The sequence below is a fragment of the Malania oleifera genome, chromosome 8, assembly GCF_029873635.1.
Source record: "Malania oleifera isolate guangnan ecotype guangnan chromosome 8, ASM2987363v1, whole genome shotgun sequence".
Classification (NCBI taxonomy): Eukaryota; Viridiplantae; Streptophyta; class Magnoliopsida; order Santalales; family Ximeniaceae; genus Malania; species Malania oleifera.
The window spans coordinates 57,498,844-57,516,179 of record NC_080424.1 but is presented as its reverse complement, the minus strand read 5'-3'; the positions used below and the strand labels follow the sequence as shown (position 1 = coordinate 57,516,179).

Below are 17,336 nucleotides of genomic sequence, written 5' to 3'. Positions count from 1 at the left end.
TTTCTTAATATTTGCGTTAAAAAAAAATAAAAAAAAATCAAACACCACTTGTATTAATGTCATGCCATTTCGCTTTATCATTTAAAATAATTAATAAATTGAAGGTCATCAAGTACCCAAGGGCATGGATGTCAAATTATATATATGGACTCCAAATATGAAAACTTTGCATAAAAATGGGTTGAGTTCATTTCCGTAAATTTATCCTCGCTCAATTATATTTGCATTTTTTTTTTTTTTCTTTAATGTTCTCGTACAAAACTTAAACACCACTTCCACTTCCACTTCCATTAATGTTATTTCATTTCGCTTTATCATTTGAAGTAATTAATGAATTGAATGATGACAAATTATAATTATATAAGGACAAATAAATAGGAAAACTTGGCGAAAGTCAATAATTTCTGCCTTCTTAAATATTTCTCGTATGGATCTATCATTTAAAATAATTAATGAATTGAAGATGATCAAGGACCAACGGCATGGATGTCAAATTATAATTATATATATGGACTCCAAATATAAAAAGTTGTAAAAGTCAATAATTTCAGGCTTATTAATTACTTCTCGTATCGCTCGCACTGACCAGTGACCGGCTAATATACATCTCAAAAATTTGCTATCTGATCTGCTGTCTTATCTTTTATGCCAGTGAGGAAAGCAAAGACAAAAATTTAAGAACAAGCCAGAAGGTCGCAGCCAAAATCAGTTTATTGATCGACCATGGAAATCACGGCGACCAAAAGTGAGCGCAACACCGCGAAGAAGGCACTCCTGCTGCTAAACTGCGCCATGCTGGCGCTCGGCAACTGTGGTGGCCCCCTAATGATGCGCCTCTACTTTCTCCGTGGCGGCAAGCGCATATGGCTTTCCAGCTGGCTCCAAACCGCTGGCTGGCCCATCATTCTTCCACCCCTCGCTGTCGCTTACATCCAGAGACGCCGCGCCGCCGACGGCTCCTCCGCCAGTCTCTTCCTCATGAAGCCGCCCCTCTTCTTGGCTTCCGCCGTCATCGGCATCCTCACCGGCCTCGACGACTACTTCTACGCCTCCGGCATGGCGCGCCTTCCGGTGTCCACGTCATCGCTGATCATCGCCACCCAGCTGGCCTTCACGGCGGGGATCGCCTTCCTTCTGGTCAGGCAGCGGTTCACCTCGTATTCCGTAAACGCCGTCGTTTTGCTGTCGATGGGAGCCGTGGTTTTGGGAATCCATGCGAGCAGCGACCGTCCTAACAACGAGACGGACAAGGAATATTATTTGGGGTTCTTTATGACGCTGGCGGCGGCGGCGCTCTATGGGCTGGTGCTGCCCATGGTGGAATTAACGTACAAGAAGGCAAAGCAGGCCATTACCTATTCACTGGTTCTGGAGATTCAGATAGTCATGGCTTTCTTTGCCACTGGTTTCTGCACCATAGGCATGCTGATCAACAAAGACTTCCAGGTCACCCTCTCTCTCTCTCTCTCTCTCTCTCTCTCTCTCTCTCTATAATATATATTATTCGCATGTTTATATGTAAATATGTATGTAAGTATGTTATCTGCATGTTAATATATATGTATGTATGCTGAGGGCGCGCTTACCTAAATGCTAAACAAAACCAGATAGAGAGGCTAGGTAGCTAGCTAGGCAAACATAAGCCGCAAGGTTAGTATTATTTCATGAACCGACAAATTAATTAAACTAGCATCGCCAGGCACGGCGCAAATAAAGCATCGACCAAATAGTCAAACCGGGCGAAAGGCCGTTGAGAATATTGTGGCAAAAGGATAGCTAGGTTCATGTAGCTAACTACAATTATTGAAATTCAAGCTATTATTTTATTTTCTTCCGATGACGTATAGAATTCCGTGTTTGGTATAAATAAATATGATGGTCAAAACACAAGAGCCAAGGATAAACCTTCCCCCCATTTAACAATACTAAGTAAAATAATCAGTTAGAAAAATTAAAAGTTATCGATAATCAACAACACAAATCAGTAATACAAATACAATAAAGACACCAAAATTAATTTATGTAAAAGATTTTTGCGGTGATGGAAAAAATCATAGAATTAAAGTCTGCTTTTAAGCTTTCACTAACTAGAAGTAGGTTATGATATGTCTTTTCTAATTAAAACTTGATGTAGACATTCAACTACAATAATTAAGAATTACAAATTCTTAGCATACAAAGTTATGTCATCACCTGAACAATCATATAAACTAGGATGAGCACATGAATAAATACATATCCACAAGCTCAGCTCTGACAACAAAGTCTTACTAGACATGTGCATCAAAAGAAACACCAACTGGACACAACCGGTACACCTCAATTATGTATATCGCCAATGTGTATGGTACTAACCCCCTAATGAAGGCTAAACTCTACATAACAATCCTATGATTGAGCTTCATTACCAAAATCAGTTGTGGACCCCAACAAAAAGTAGTTGAAAAAGATAAGTATAGTCTACTCTCTCTAAGCCCCGCTCACTAAAAGCTCCTAAAATATATACTTTGGTATCAAATTACGATTGTTGCTGAAGCTACTTTAAGTATGCTTTTGTTTTGTTGGAAATTGTGAAAATCAAACCAAGATAAAAAGAAAACGGAAAAGAATCATCCTTAGCATTAGTGGTCACGACTGTTGGAGACTTTCATTTTCAACAAAATTCCTATGAACTCATAAGATCAATATGCCAAGATGAAGAAGTTTTTGTTGACATCCTATTTTGTCTGTGATCAATTTAGCCAAAATTGGGACTAATTGAGGCTTAAAAGAGCAGTTCAAGAGTCAATGAGAGCTTAGGAGTAGTTAATTGAAATTTAGTTCTTTTCACCTACATTTCAATGCGCAAATCCTGCATTCGAACTATTTTGGAGCCTTAATTTTGTGATTTGATGTCCATTCAATCAGAGAATATTTATTCTCATTTTAATTAAAAATTAGACAAGGATAAGATAGAAAGCCTAAACACCCCCATCAGGCATGAAAGTAAACTCCTTATAAGATGATGGAAATTTTTGGAAGAGAAAGAAGAAAGCCCTAGCTTTACTCCATTTATAAAGGCTTAAGTTTCAAAGAACAGGGAAGCAAGATATGTTCAACTTAAAGAGAGGCACATGAGGAGATTGGAGGCAAAGATGGGGAGCATGTTGAGCACAAAGGAAGGCTGCATGCCCAAGCTACAGAGAAAGGAGAGAGAAAGGAAGAAAAAAAGGACACTCTATCGAAATTGAGAGGCCGACACTCAAAAACATGAAATTTCTCAAAGATTCTAAACACCAATGAAAACTAAGATGTAGTCCCAAGAGGAAGGGTGAATTGAGTTTTTAAAAGTTTCTTTTGAATCTTTTTACAAATTCACAACCTTTTGTAAACTTAGCAAACACACAAGAGTGATTTGATTTTTAATACTTAATTAAACCAACCACACACAATCCACACTTAATATCAACACAAGTCAATGATTCTTAATGTGATACTTTCAACAATGTCAATCAATCAATCAATCAACCAATCAACAAGTTATTTAACCAATATATAAGTTTTAGTAGCACTTCCTTGATTCAGCGTTTGTGTAACTCAGCCTAGAGTTTGATAAAATCCTTATATTTATGGATTTTATGCACTTCCTTTTAACCAAGATTTTCGCAAACGATTAATCAACCTTTAAGGTTTTCGCAAAAGATTAATCAATGTATTTCTTTAAATTAAAAGTTTTCTCAATCTCAATATTTCAACTTCCTGAACTTAGATACATAACCACACAATTTATATATGTATATGCAGAAATTTAAAGAGTAAGGGTAGAGAGTGAGACCAAGGTTTTTATGAGGTTCGGCTATACTTGCCTACGTCCTCACCTTTGGCAAGACCACCTAAGGATTCCACTATAACACTTCTTTACTAGCGAAGCAAATCGTTACAATCCCTCATTCAATTAGGGTGGAGCCTCCTCTCCAAGTGATACCCCACGTTCGGTACAACAATTCAACCAACCTTGAACCATCAAAAACTACAAAAGAAACAAGAAACAATTTGGTGTGCAATGACACTCTCAAAAGAGTATATTAGTACAATTGAAATCACAATCAAAATCACAATATAGAAAGATGAAGCTCAAGAAGATATCACCGGAGTTTTTTCTTAGATTGTAAAACTCAGTTAAGAATATAAGAACTGTGGCCTTTAAATCGGAAAAATCTCAGCAAGAGTGTGAGCAAGAGTATTCAATGAGAGAGCTTTGAAAATATGATAATTAAGATTGATTTTCTTATTGGGTTGCTTTAATTCTTGAAATCAACATGTATTTATAGAGTTAAAAGGTATATTTTTGTGTTACCCAAGTTGCTTGGAGTGTTTCCCAAGTATTAAAAGAGTTTGGAGCCCAAGAAATCTATTTTGGAAACATTCCCTCGCTGTTTTAAATTTGAAAAATCGAAGGTCAGTCGCCTGAGGGGTTGGGTCAATCGCCTGAGCCTTTAATTCAGCGTATTTTTGCAACACGATATAGGGTCAGTCGCATGACCCTGAGAGGTTAGTCTCCTAACCAGGTTCTATCTGTTTGTCAGTCGCCTGAACAGACAAGGGTCAGTCACCTGACAACTTCAACCACCCTTTAGTATTTTGGTTATAACTTTTTTCTATACAACTCCAAATTAGACGTTCTTGGTATCAACATAAATCGAAGAAAAAATCCCATAACTTTCAAGTTGAACACTTTTTAGGATAAGGAGTTTTGGATAAAGAAAAATGCATATCAACGCGGATATAGAAAAAATAACAAAATTTGGAAAATCATATTTTGGTGCTTTTCATTCCAAAAATAATTTTAATCTTTTTGAAATAATTTTTGACCTTATAAAAATATTTTCCAAGTACTTTAAAAGGTATTTAAGTCCAAGTATTTAGCCTAAGAGTTTCATATATTCATATTGAAATTGTTTGAAGTACTTACATGAGACTCTTTCCAAACTATAACTTTTTAAGTTCTAAATCTTCATGTATTTGCTTTGCTCTTCAATGTCTTCATGAATTTGCTTTGACTCTTTATATTTGACTTGACTTCAAGTTTCAATAGACTTTATCTTAATAACATCTTGTAGCATTAAGGTCGAGCTTTTAACACTCCTGTCGAGCACTTGATATTGATCATAATCAGCTTGAGTCACTTGATCTTGAATACTTGAGTCCTGAATAATCATTTAACCAAATATGTTAAATTCCTCTGATTTATTATCATCAAAATAAGATTTTAAGTCTTGTACGACCAACAATCTCCCCCTTTTTGATGATGACAAATAAGGAGCAAAAAATTGAGTAACCCTTAAAAAGGCTCCCCCTTACAATAAGCATCAACTTAACAATATTTGCAATATCAAAATCAATATCAATTTCAATATCATGCTCATATACATCATTTCATAGTTGAGCCAATATTCAACAGTTCATATCAATTCATTGCAAGTCATATACATACTATGTAGAGTCATGCTCAATTTTTGCCCAAAAATTCTCCCCCTTTTGACATCAATCAAAGAGAGTAAGATATCAAGAAAAATATATAAATGCCAAGGTAATGAGCAACCAAAAGCAAAAGTATATATCTAGTGAAGATACAAAATAGAATTTTGCATTCATCATGCATAAAAAGATAGACAATAAGTCTCAAAGTAGCATGAGAAAATACAAAAGATTGTATATTAGAGTTTTCAATAATTTTTAGTAATGAACATAAATCATGACAAGTATAACTCCCCCAGAATGAAATGTATTTCATATTCAATAGATTTAGAATTTCATTCTTAAAGTACAAACTATGTTTCCATGTATTATTAATATGAATATAAATATCATGAAAAGCTATCATCATTATCAGTCATCATTAGCAATCATCAATGTCAGTCATGTTTTCAAAATAATCATGTCATGCTCATGCTCAGTTTGCTCACATTCATGAGTTTTGTTAAATTTTCTCTCCCTTTTTATATTAACAAAAGGATAGACCGAAACAAATATTACATAGCAGTACTAAGGACAAAAAAAATTTTCGCATTTAGATCACAATAACAAGATCCATAAGCAAGCATATATTTCAATCAAAACATAATCATTCATCATTCAGCAAAAGAAAATTTAACATAATCCATTGTCAATATCATATCATGTTCATGGATACAAATATGTTGTCATGCTCAAATATCAATTAACATGCTCATGGATACCAATAAATTTCATAAATACTAATACTAATATCATATTATGCTCATGGATAAAATATGTTGTCATGCTCAAATATCAATTAACATGCTCATGGATACCAATAAATTTCATAGATACCAATTTATTGCATACAATTTATATACCAATTTATTTCATACTCAAATTTTCAACTCAAATCTCTCTCCCCCTTTTTGACATTAATAAAAGAGAGAAGGTTATCAATAAACTTATGCATTCTAATGCAAGGAGCAACACAAGACAAATAAGCCTTGTACAATTCATCCATTGATTGTGGCCAACAATGCCTTGTTTTATATTAATGATTTTCACACTAATGTCATCAATATTAATCTTCAAGAAAGATATATTTCATTTCAACTTTGTTCAATTTCTATCTTATTGGCTTCTTCTAATATGATCAAGGAGTTAAGGCTTTTATCTTAGTACCCATACTTTCTTGGGTCTTAATGGTTTAACAAGAATTGATTCTTTTATTCTCCGAACTTGTCTAATTTTTGCACCCCTTCTTTTTAATGGACATTCAAACTTAATGTGTCATTTCTCCTTACATAGAAAACATGTGATATGTGTGTAAACATTTGAGGTAGTGCTAGCATAATCTTTGGAGGCTTTTGTAAAGTTCCCCATATAGAGGTTCCTTTTCCTTATATTCTCAACTCCATTGAATCTTATGTCTTCTTTATTCAAGGACATTCTTTGTGTGCCAATCATTTTATCAAGATTTTCTTTTCCTTTAGTGAAGTTGTAGATGATTTTGGCTTGATCCTCAATTTTTCTCTTAAGATCACAGATTTCTGAGTTTTGTATATATTTACCCTTTTCTTGATTTTGAGACATTCTTCTGATTTTGTTTTAGTTCAGAAATATATAATTTTTTTTATTTTCCATAGAGAACTGGGATCGTAGATCTTCTATTTCTTTCATCACTTTTTCATTCTTACTTTCTAATTTCTTGATTTTTAAATCCTTTTCTCTTTCGGCAAGATTTTTTTATTTTAATTCGATCATTACAGCTTCATTCTTATTTTTCAACAACGTATACCGTTTGGTCACTTTAACTAGAATCTTACGAATTTTGAATAATTCACTTTGTATATCTTAATAAGATGGCATACTACAATCACTAGATTCATCAGATGAACAGGATTCATTACATGAATCATTAAATGTTTTGGATGAGGAACTATGTACATCATCATCATCATCCCATGCCATAAGACAACCATTTTCAAACTCTTGTTCACTTTATTCATTTTCTAAACTACTAGAACTTAGATTGTCCCATGTAGTGGCCTTCATTGCCTTTCTCTTTTTCCTTTTAGAATCCTTCATAAGCTGTGGACAATCCGGTTTTATCTGTCCTTTCTTCTTGCAATTATAGCATGTAGGGATTTTATTCCTTGATTCCTTTTAATTGGTTTCTTCTTTATCTGATTTTGAGTCCCTAAATTTTCTAGTAAGTTTATTCTTATTTCTAAGAATTTTTGCAAGTCTTTTGGTTATGAGGGCTACATCATTTGCATCAATTTGTTCTTCATCTTCATCGCTAGAGCTTTCATATGAGGTTTTAAATGCAACAGATTTCTGGGCTTTAGATTTTCCACATTTTTTGTTTATTGTCATCTTATATGTGAGAAGGGATCCAATTAGTTCATCTAAGGAGGTATTCTTAAGGTTTATTCCTTCCATAATTGTTGTGACTTTAGGTTCCCAAATGGGTGGAAGCCCTTTAAGTATTTTTTGGATTATATCATATGTAGAGTATGTTTTCCCTAAGACATTGAGGTAGTTTATAATATTAGTGAACCTAGTGTATATATTTGTAATAGATTCATCAAGGATTCATCCTAAAAATTTCATGCTCGCTAGTAAGCATATCAATTCTATTATCTCTCACATCAACGGTATCTTCATAGGTTACCTCTAGTTTGTCCCATATCTCTTTTGCTATTTTGCATGTCATGACCCTATTGAATTCATTTATGTCAAGAGCACAATATAAAAAGCATTTATAGCACTTGGGTTAACTTGTAATATCTTATGATCATTTTCGGTCATGTCTTTTTCTTCTTTGGGTACTTCTTTTCCATCTATAAGTTTGGTAGGGATAAGATCACTATGTGTGAACACCCTCCATGCTTTCTAGTCCATGGTTTGAAGGTAGATTCTCATTCTTTATTTTCAAAAAGTATAGTTAAGACCATAAAAGATCGAAGGTCTGGTTGAGGATTGACCCTCTCCAAAGGGAGCTACACTTATGTGTGCCATTTAGATCTTTATATAGCTTCTAATTAAGATTTTCTATAACCCTGCTCTAATACCAATTGAAAACTAAGGTATAGTCCCAAGAGGGGGGTGAATTGGGTTTTTAAAAGTTTCTTTTAAATCTTTTTACAAATTCACAACTTTTTGTAAACTTAGCAAACACACAAGAATGATTTGATTTTTAATGCTTAATTAAACCAACGACAATCCACACTTAATATCAACACAAGTCAATGATTCTTAATGTGATACTTTCAACAATGTCAATCAATCAACCAATCAACAAGTTATTTAACCAATATAAAAGTTTCAGTAGCACTTCCTTGATTCAGCGTTTGTGTAACTCAGCGTAGAGTTTGATAAAATCCTTATATTTATGGATTTTATGCACTTCCTTTTAACCAAGGTTTTCGCAAACGATTAATCAACGTACTCCCTTTAAGGTTTCCCCAAAAGATTAATCAGCATACTTCTTTACATTAAAAGTTTTCTCAATCTCAATATTTTAGCTTCCTGCACTTAGATACACAACCATGCAATTTATATATATACGCAGAAATTTAAGGAGTAAGGGTAGAGGGCGAGACCAAGGTTTTTATGAGGTTTGGCTATACCCGCCTACATCCTCGCCTTAGGTAAGACCACCTAAGGATTCCACTATAACGCTTCTTTACGGGCGAAGCAAACTGTTACAATCCATCCTTCAATTAGGGTGGAGCCCTCTCTCCAAGCGATACCCCACTCTCGGTGCAACGATTCAACCAACCTTGAACCATCAAAAACTACAAAAGAAATAAGAAACAATTTGGTGTACAATGACACTCTCAAAAGAGTAGATTAGTACAATTGAAATCTATATACTTAAATCAAAATCACAATATAGAAAGATGAAGTTCAAGAAGATATCACTGGGGTTCTTTCTTAGATCGTAAAACTTAGTTAAGAACACAAGAACCGTGGCCGTTAAATCTGCAAAATCTCAGCAAGAGTATTCAATGAGAGAGCTTTGAAAATATGAAAATTAAGATTGATTTTCTTGTTGGGTTATTTTAATTCTTGAAATCAACATGTATTTATAGAATTAAAAAATATATTTTCATATTTCCCAAGTTGTTAGGAGTGTTTCCCAAGTATTGAAAGAGTTTGGAGCCCAAGAAATCCATTTTGGAAACATTCCCTCGTTATTTTAAAAGTGAAAAATTGAAAGTCAGTCGCCTGAGAGGTTGAGTTAGTCTCTTGAGCCTTTAATTCAACATATTTTTTCAGCACAGTATAGGGTCAGTCGCCTGACTAGGTTCTGTTAGCTTGTCAGTCGCCTGAACAAACAAGGATCAGCAACGTGACAGCTTTGACCACTTTTAAGTATTTTGGTCATAACTTTTTCTATACAACTCCAAATTATAAACTCTTGGTATCAACTGAACACTAAAATAAAATCTCATAACTTTCAAGTTGAATGCATTTTAAGATAAGGAGTACTTGATAGAGAAAAATGCACATCAATGCGGATATAGAAAAAATAAGAGAATTTGGAAAATCCTGTTTTTGTACTTTACATTCTAAAAATAATTTTAACATTTTTTAAATAATTTTTGACCTAATAAAAATATTTTTCAAGTATTTTAAAAGGTATTTAGGTCCAAGTATTTAACCTAAGAGTTTCATATATCCATATTGAAATCGTTTGAAGTACTTACATGAGAATCTTTCAAGACTATAACTTTCTAAACTCTAAGTCTTCATGTATTTGCTTTACTCTTCAATGTCTTCATGTATTTTGCTTTGATTCTTTATATTTGACTTGACTTCAAGTTTCAATAGACTTTAACTTCATAACATTTTGTAGCATTAAGTTTGAGTTTTTAACACTCTTGTCAAGCACTTGATATTGATCATAATCACTTTGAGTCACTTGATCTTGAATGGTTAGATCCTAAATCATCACTTAACCAAATATGTTAAGTTCTTCTGATTTGTTATCATCAAAATAAGGTTTTAAGCCTTGTAAGGCCAACAACCAATATACAAGGTACGTCGTTTAATTTTGTTTTCTCGCTAAAAAATTTCGTATGTTGTATGATTTAACTTTGTTTTATGGCCGAAGAGGATGATCCGACGTAGAGAGAAGGTAAGATCATTTAAAGTTAGGGTTTTTAGCTTGATTTTATTGAAAGCTCGAATTTTTACGTCTTAAAGATAAAAGGGAGAGGAGAGGTGAGTTTAAAAAAGTGATTTTTACATTCACAGAGTGTCCATAGGGTGTAAAATAGGTCAAACATTAATCCTAGGGTCAAAAGAAGGAGACATGGGCATTCAAAGTTTTAGGATTCCGCCTCGTCGCTAGTGAGTCACCGAAGATAATTCCAGAATAGTGTTCCTGGCGACAGCAACTCTCCCACACGTGCTACATGCGGTGGCCCCTTGGAATAGTCACCAATTCGACCGTTATTCATTTTTTATTTTTATTAATTTATTTTAATAACCTATTTTAATTCTATTTTATTTTTAAAATGTTTTCTTAATTTATTTTATTTATTTTCAATTTTTCTTTAATTAGGCTGCTCTTAATTTTAAAAGATTTTATTTGAGCTTTTTTTCTTTAAATTTATGTTTTATAATAACCCCTTTTATAATAACCTTTGTAAATTAATAAAAATTCATAGAAATTGCAAAAAAAAAAAAAAAATCTTGAAAACTAATATAAAAAATTTCCAAACAAGCTTGTAATTTTTTCTTAGGGTTTTCCAAGTGTTTTGGGGCAAATCATTACGTTGTCAACATGATTACACATTTTCACTGGTCACTAGCATGGTAGTGGAGAAAACAAAATAAAATGTCTATATGCATTGCGAAAACCCTTAAGGGTGGTGTGCATGTAGAGGCAACCTTTGGTGAAAACTATAAATTTCTACAAAGTACTCAAAAGAGAGGAAAGGCATTGGGAATGAACCACTTTCTTTGGAAAAGCATCATGTGACCATCTTCAATGCTAGCCAATATATCAATTTTTTTGACTAACCATAAGCCTTAAAACTCTAAAATACTAGATTTTGCATCCTTTTTGTATATCATTATGTCAATGATTGAAAAATTGGAGGTGATATGAGTAGCCATGATAACATGAGACTTGAATTCTTGTCTTCATAATGTATGCATTTTTCAAAGGCTTAAGAACTAGATAGTCCATATTTTCTAGAATTTTTGCAAAGTGCTCGTTGAGTATTATGAAGTTAGGAAATTTCAAATCATTAAGGTGTCCTTTTCAAAAAGAGCTACAATTCATCAAAAGGTGTCAAGCATTCACAAGATTGTTTGCACCTTGCATATCATTCCAATACTAGAATTGCATGTCATATGCATATGCTTTTAAGTCATTTTCATCAAACAGGGAAAAATTTTGCACTTGCACTAAGCATATTAATGCAACAAGTCAATCTAGAACCATTAATCTTGGCCTAGGCTATGCCAATTTTTTTTTTTCATCCCTCAACTTAGGATAGTTGATTAGTTCCCCCAACGCACGATGATGGCATTCATGTTCGATTGATCCCATGAGGAATTGATTAGATCTTATCAGGTGATTTTTACCTCCTCAGCTTTGGGTAGTCGACTAGGTCTTACCAACAGTCATTCTTTAAGCTCCATGTAATTAATTTTGTCTTTCTGGTTGGTTTTTCCTCCTCGACATAAGTGGACAAGGTCCTACCGATGACCCTTTTTCCTATCAACACCTACATGGTGAGGTGGACCTCACCAAGGTTCCTTATCATTTCCATCTTCACCTGTATAAACTATGTTCTTTTTAGAAGAGAAAAATATACATTCAGCATCTTATAGTAGGATTTTCATTTGCATCAAGCTCAATATTTGCATGACATTCTCAAAGTGAAAAGGAACAAAAATAGCATTTGCATTTAACATCAAATCTAGTCAAAATTTGCATGTCCTTCCACCAAGTCTAGGTTTAGCATGTCATAGCTTCATAGCAAATCATTTGCATGGTACATCACCTCTATAAGGAAACATCTCATAGATTGGCATTCACTCTTAGTCAAGTCATTTGTATCTTTTAATTTCAACCCCAAAATGGTAGCGTAATCCCCAACGAAGGTTACCTTTACTTCAATTTTGAAATGATGGCACAATCCTCAACGGTGGTTACCTTTTGTTCAACTCCAAAATGGTGCCACACTCCCTAACGATAATTATTTTTACTTTCAACCTGAGAATGGCAACACAATCCTTAGTGGTGGTTAGCTTTCATTCAACCCTGTAATGGCAACACAATCCCCAATGATGGTTACCTTTCATTCAACATCGAAATGGTGATCCCCAATAGTGGTTACCTCTACTTCAACTTTAGAATGGCAGTGCAATCCCCAATGATGGTTGCCTTTACTCCAACCCTAGAATGGCTATACAATCCCTAATGGTGGTTACCTCTACTTCAACCTTAGAATGCGACACAATCCCCAATGGTGGTTGCCTTTACTTCAACCCTAGAATGGTAGTGCAATCCCCAACAATGGTTACCTTTACTTCAACCCAAGAATAGCAGCGCAATCCCCCAATTATTATAACCTTTCTTTCAACCCTAGAATGGTGACACGGTCCCCAGCTACTGTGACCTTTCATTCAACCCCGGAATGGTGATGCAATCCTCAATGGTGATTACTTTTCACTTAACCCTAAAATGGCGGTTCACTCCCTAACAGTGATTACCTTTCACTCAATCTCAAAATGATGGTGCAATACCCAACAATGGTTACCTTTACCTTAACCCCAGAATGGCGGTGCAATCCTTAGCTATGGTAACCTTTACTTTAACCCCGAAATGACAACAAATTCCCCACCAATGACCTTTTAAATTGGGTTACCCTTGTGTAATTGACTCGGTACTTACCAAGAAGCCCACATTAACTTTTGAAGCATAGGTGATCCCTACATAACTAGGTAGATTCTTATTAGGACTCATTCTGCTTTTCTAACTCGGGATGCCCCTATGTAATTGACTTGGTACTTACCAGGCACCCTCACTAAGCTTTAAAACAAAGGTGATCCCTAATTGACTTGGCACTTATCAGGTGGTCTCATAATCCTTTTTTACATTTAGCTATTGCATTGTACGAATTTCTCAGTAGCTATTCAACCATTACAACTTTCTTGGTTCACAAGTAGTCTTCTTTAAGGTAGTTCTAACCCAAACCAAGGCTCATTTCCATCCTTGAACCCTACCAGAGCTTGCTCATAGATTCTCCTTTAACTTGGGATTCATCTCACACTCATTGGTGCCAATTGGCTAAATTGCCTCAAGGCCAAAATAGTGGTATTTGTCTTTATATGTCTCCTAAGAACTTATGATAGAAAACATATAAAAGGTAGTAGCTATTGACACCCTATTTTTTGTCTAGGGCCAATTTAGCTAGAATTGAGACTCATTGAAGGTTAAAAGAGCAATTCAAGAGTTAATGGGAGTTCAAAAGAAGTTAATTGAAATTTGGTTCTTTTCCTTTGCATTTCAATGGACAAATCCTTCATTTAGAGTAGTATAAAGCTTTAATATTGCGATTTGATGCTCATTTAATCAAGAAGGAAGGTTTATCCTCATTTTATTTGAAAATTAGACAAGGGTAAGGTAGAAAGAGGGCCCAAACACCTCCATTGGACGTGGGAGTTAGCTCTTTCTAAGATGAGGGGCATTTTTGGAAGAGGAGAAAGAATGAAGCCCTAGCCTTGCTCTATTTAAAGGGGTTTAAGTTTCAAAGAAGGGGAAGGCAAGATATGTTCAATGAAAAAAAAAAAAAGGCACACAAAAGGAGATTGGAGACAAAGAAGGGGAGCACATTGAGCACAAAGGAGGGTTGCACATCTAAGAAAGGGAAAGAGGAGAGAGAAATGAAGAAAAGAAGGAGACTATCAGAATTGAGAGGTTGACATGCAAAAAATGTAAAATTTTTCAAAGATTCAGAGCACTAATATACAAGGTAGGTCTTTTAATATTATTTTCTCATTAAAATCTAGAATATTATACGTTTTAACTTTGTATTGTGTCTAAAGAGGAAGATCCAACATGGCAAGAGCGTAAAATCATTTAAAGTTAAGAGTTTTTGGCTTGGTTTTATTGAAAGCTCAAATTTCTATACCTTAAAGTTATACAAGAACTCATTGAAGCATAGCTGTTTGGAAAAAAAAAAAAAATGGAGAGGATAGGAGAATTTGAAAAAGAACGACTTTTACATTAATGGAGTGTGTAGGTCAAACCTTAATCCTAGGATCAAAAGAAGTAGGAAAATTCAGTCAAAAAGTCCCAAAACAATCAGAATCCAGCCATCGCCATGGTTGCTGATGATGGTTGGCTAAGCTTGAAATAGATTGATTTTCACAGGTTTTGGGCGAGTTTTTGCTTGAAAACGATTCTTGGGATCAAAAGGAGTTATATAAAAGAAATTGACCCTTAATTTGAAGTTCAAATGAAGGAGATATAGGTGTTTAAAGTTTTAGGATTTCAACATCGTCGCCAAAGACGATGTCGAAATAGTGTTCCCAGTGACAAAAACTCTCCCGCATGTGCTTCAAAGTAGCTATTCCCGAATTCTCATTTGCTGCTTGGCTTGGTGTTTAGAACGGATAGTCCACTCTTAATTAGTAGAATATCTGCCTGGGACAATATATCTTCTGTGTGCATTCTTTTTGCCAGCAAGCTCTTGAGACTAGAGACCGCATTTTCTTTGGCTGCTATGGGTCCTTTTTAGTTTAAAGTTTTGTAGTCTTTAAATCTAATGTCTCACTATTCTTCATGGGATGAAAAGATTTACAGAATTGCTCGTCTAAGAAAATAGTAGATATGCTACTATGAGAAAATTGGCTTGGACTACAAGCATCTATTCTATTTGGCGAGCTAGAAACTCGTCATTTATTTGAGAATAAAAGGGGAAATTCATATTGTATTTCTCATAAAATTGTTTTGGGTGAACATGCTACAATAGAAACTATTTAGCTTCAAAATTGTTTTTTCTTGTTCTTTCCTTGTTAATTCTCTGTAATAATTTGCCCCTAGTGTTGATATATTCTTTCTTACCTTCAAAAAAAAAAAAAAAAAAAACAAGAGAGAGAGAGAGAGAGAGAGAGAGTCTCTTTGGTTCAAACCTTTTGAATACTCATTATTTGCATGTCTTGTGGCACCAGCATCCATGACAAATAAGTAAGATTGTAGGAGCAGGGGTTTAAGGAAAATAAAACTATATAGTAGCAGATAGCAGTTTTGAGGCATGTTACAAATATTACTTAAAAGTTTATACCCAACCACAATTGGCGTGCAAAAGATTAACCCATTATTGCGTAAATGAAGATGAATTTGAAAGGTAAACAAAGATTGTAATGCCACCTACAATGAAAAAAATTATAATGCGACTGATAAAGGAAATTAAAAAGTTGTAGAAGGAAGAAACACTGTTTTATAGCCAATCCATTCTGTACTTGCACTTTATCGTGCATTTTCAAGTGGTTGTATCTGTTGGACATATATTTAAATTTACATCATCCAATCTAGGGGTTTCTGTTGAATAATCTATGTTAGCACTACTCTCCATCCCCCCTATTAAACTGTGACTTGTAGTGTGCCATCAAGTGCCAATTGCACCACCAGACCATGCAGACACCTCAAAAAACAAATGGGGGCATGCATGCTGGTGGAACTCATTTTTGTGAAAGATTTACTAATTGATCAACTATATATTCCTTTGTAGGAAATTTCAAGAGAGGGAAAAGAATTTGAACTTGGAGAAAAGACATACTATCTGGTGTTGGTGTGGAGCGCAATCATTTTGCAATTTTTCTTTATAGGAGCAATCGGGGTCATCTTCTGCTCCTCCTCCTTGTTTTCTGGTATTGTAATTGCAGTTCTGCTCCCAGTGACAGAGCTTTTAGCCGTCATTTTTTACAAGGAGAAGTTTCAGGCTGAGAAAGGGGTTGCCCTTGCCCTCTCTCTATGGGGCTTTGCTTCCTACTTCTATGGCGAGACAAAGCATTCCAAGAAAAAAGATGATCAAACCCCAGAAACAGAGATGCCTCAGACTCTCACGGCATAATGCCAAGAAAAATTATCCAACCCCAGAAACTATGGCATGATGGCCGGCGCACACCAACTTTTACTATGGCTTGTATTTTTTTTTTTTTTTTTTTGGTGGTGTGCCACCATCATCATGACAATCTAAAGCTAAAGTTTGCATTTCCATGACACGTTTTTCCAAGACACCACATTCCAAAAAGCTAACATTCGTCATTTCACAGCTGTGACCATCCACGCGCATCTGTTGATGTAAAATGGCTCAGGGTGGTAGGTATTAGGAGTCTATGCACTCCACAGCGCACTTGCCAACACATCAAGAACGGGAGAGCGCGCTTTCCGAATGCAACATACAACTTCCAACTTGAATTCAAATAGCAACGAATCCTGCAATATTTATAAATGGGACTCTCACAATACCAGGCAGAATATTCAATTTCGATCCATATGAATACCAATTTTCATAATCCCTTACAACACTAGTATTATCTGAATACCGAAGAAATGACTTGAGGGTGTCTGCGTGAGGAGGTGGAAATCCAGTTAGCTTTTTTCCCGAGGCAAATGATGGCAGCAGTATACAGGGAAAGAACATTTTTAGCATAGTCATCAGCTAAGTTCAAATTTCTAAAACCTCAAAACATATAGATAATCTGAACATGTATCCTGACCGAACTATTGGAGCCACGCAAAGTAGACATATTGAAATGCTAACACTTCAGTTCAGTTTTAATATGAATTTCAGTCCTTAGATTTAAATTTTGTTCCA

General features: G+C 34.8%; 1 protein-coding gene across 1 annotated transcript; it reads left to right on the top strand.

Annotated features, from left to right (window-relative positions):
• Positions 1-379: 379 nt before the first annotated feature.
• LOC131162038 (purine permease 1-like) lies at positions 380-16,738 on the top strand. Its single transcript, XM_058118141.1, has 2 exons — positions 380-1,446; positions 16,248-16,738. Exons 1-2 carry the CDS (start codon positions 724-726, stop codon positions 16,587-16,589), a joined length of 1,065 nt encoding a protein of 354 aa, XP_057974124.1. The 5' UTR covers positions 380-723; the 3' UTR covers positions 16,590-16,738.
• The last annotated feature ends 598 nt before the right edge of the window (positions 16,739-17,336 follow it).

What these genes read in the sequence shown, in the direction of transcription:
- LOC131162038 (XM_058118141.1), top strand. Translation starts at nt 724, where the DNA reads ATGGAAATCACGGCGACCAAAAGTGAGCGCAACACCGCGAAGAAGGCA. An exon ending in TGATCAACAAAGACTTCCAG is followed by an intron (nt 1,447 to 16,247) that starts GTCACCCTCTCT and finishes ATTCCTTTGTAG; the next exon opens with GAAATTTCAAGAGAGGGAAA.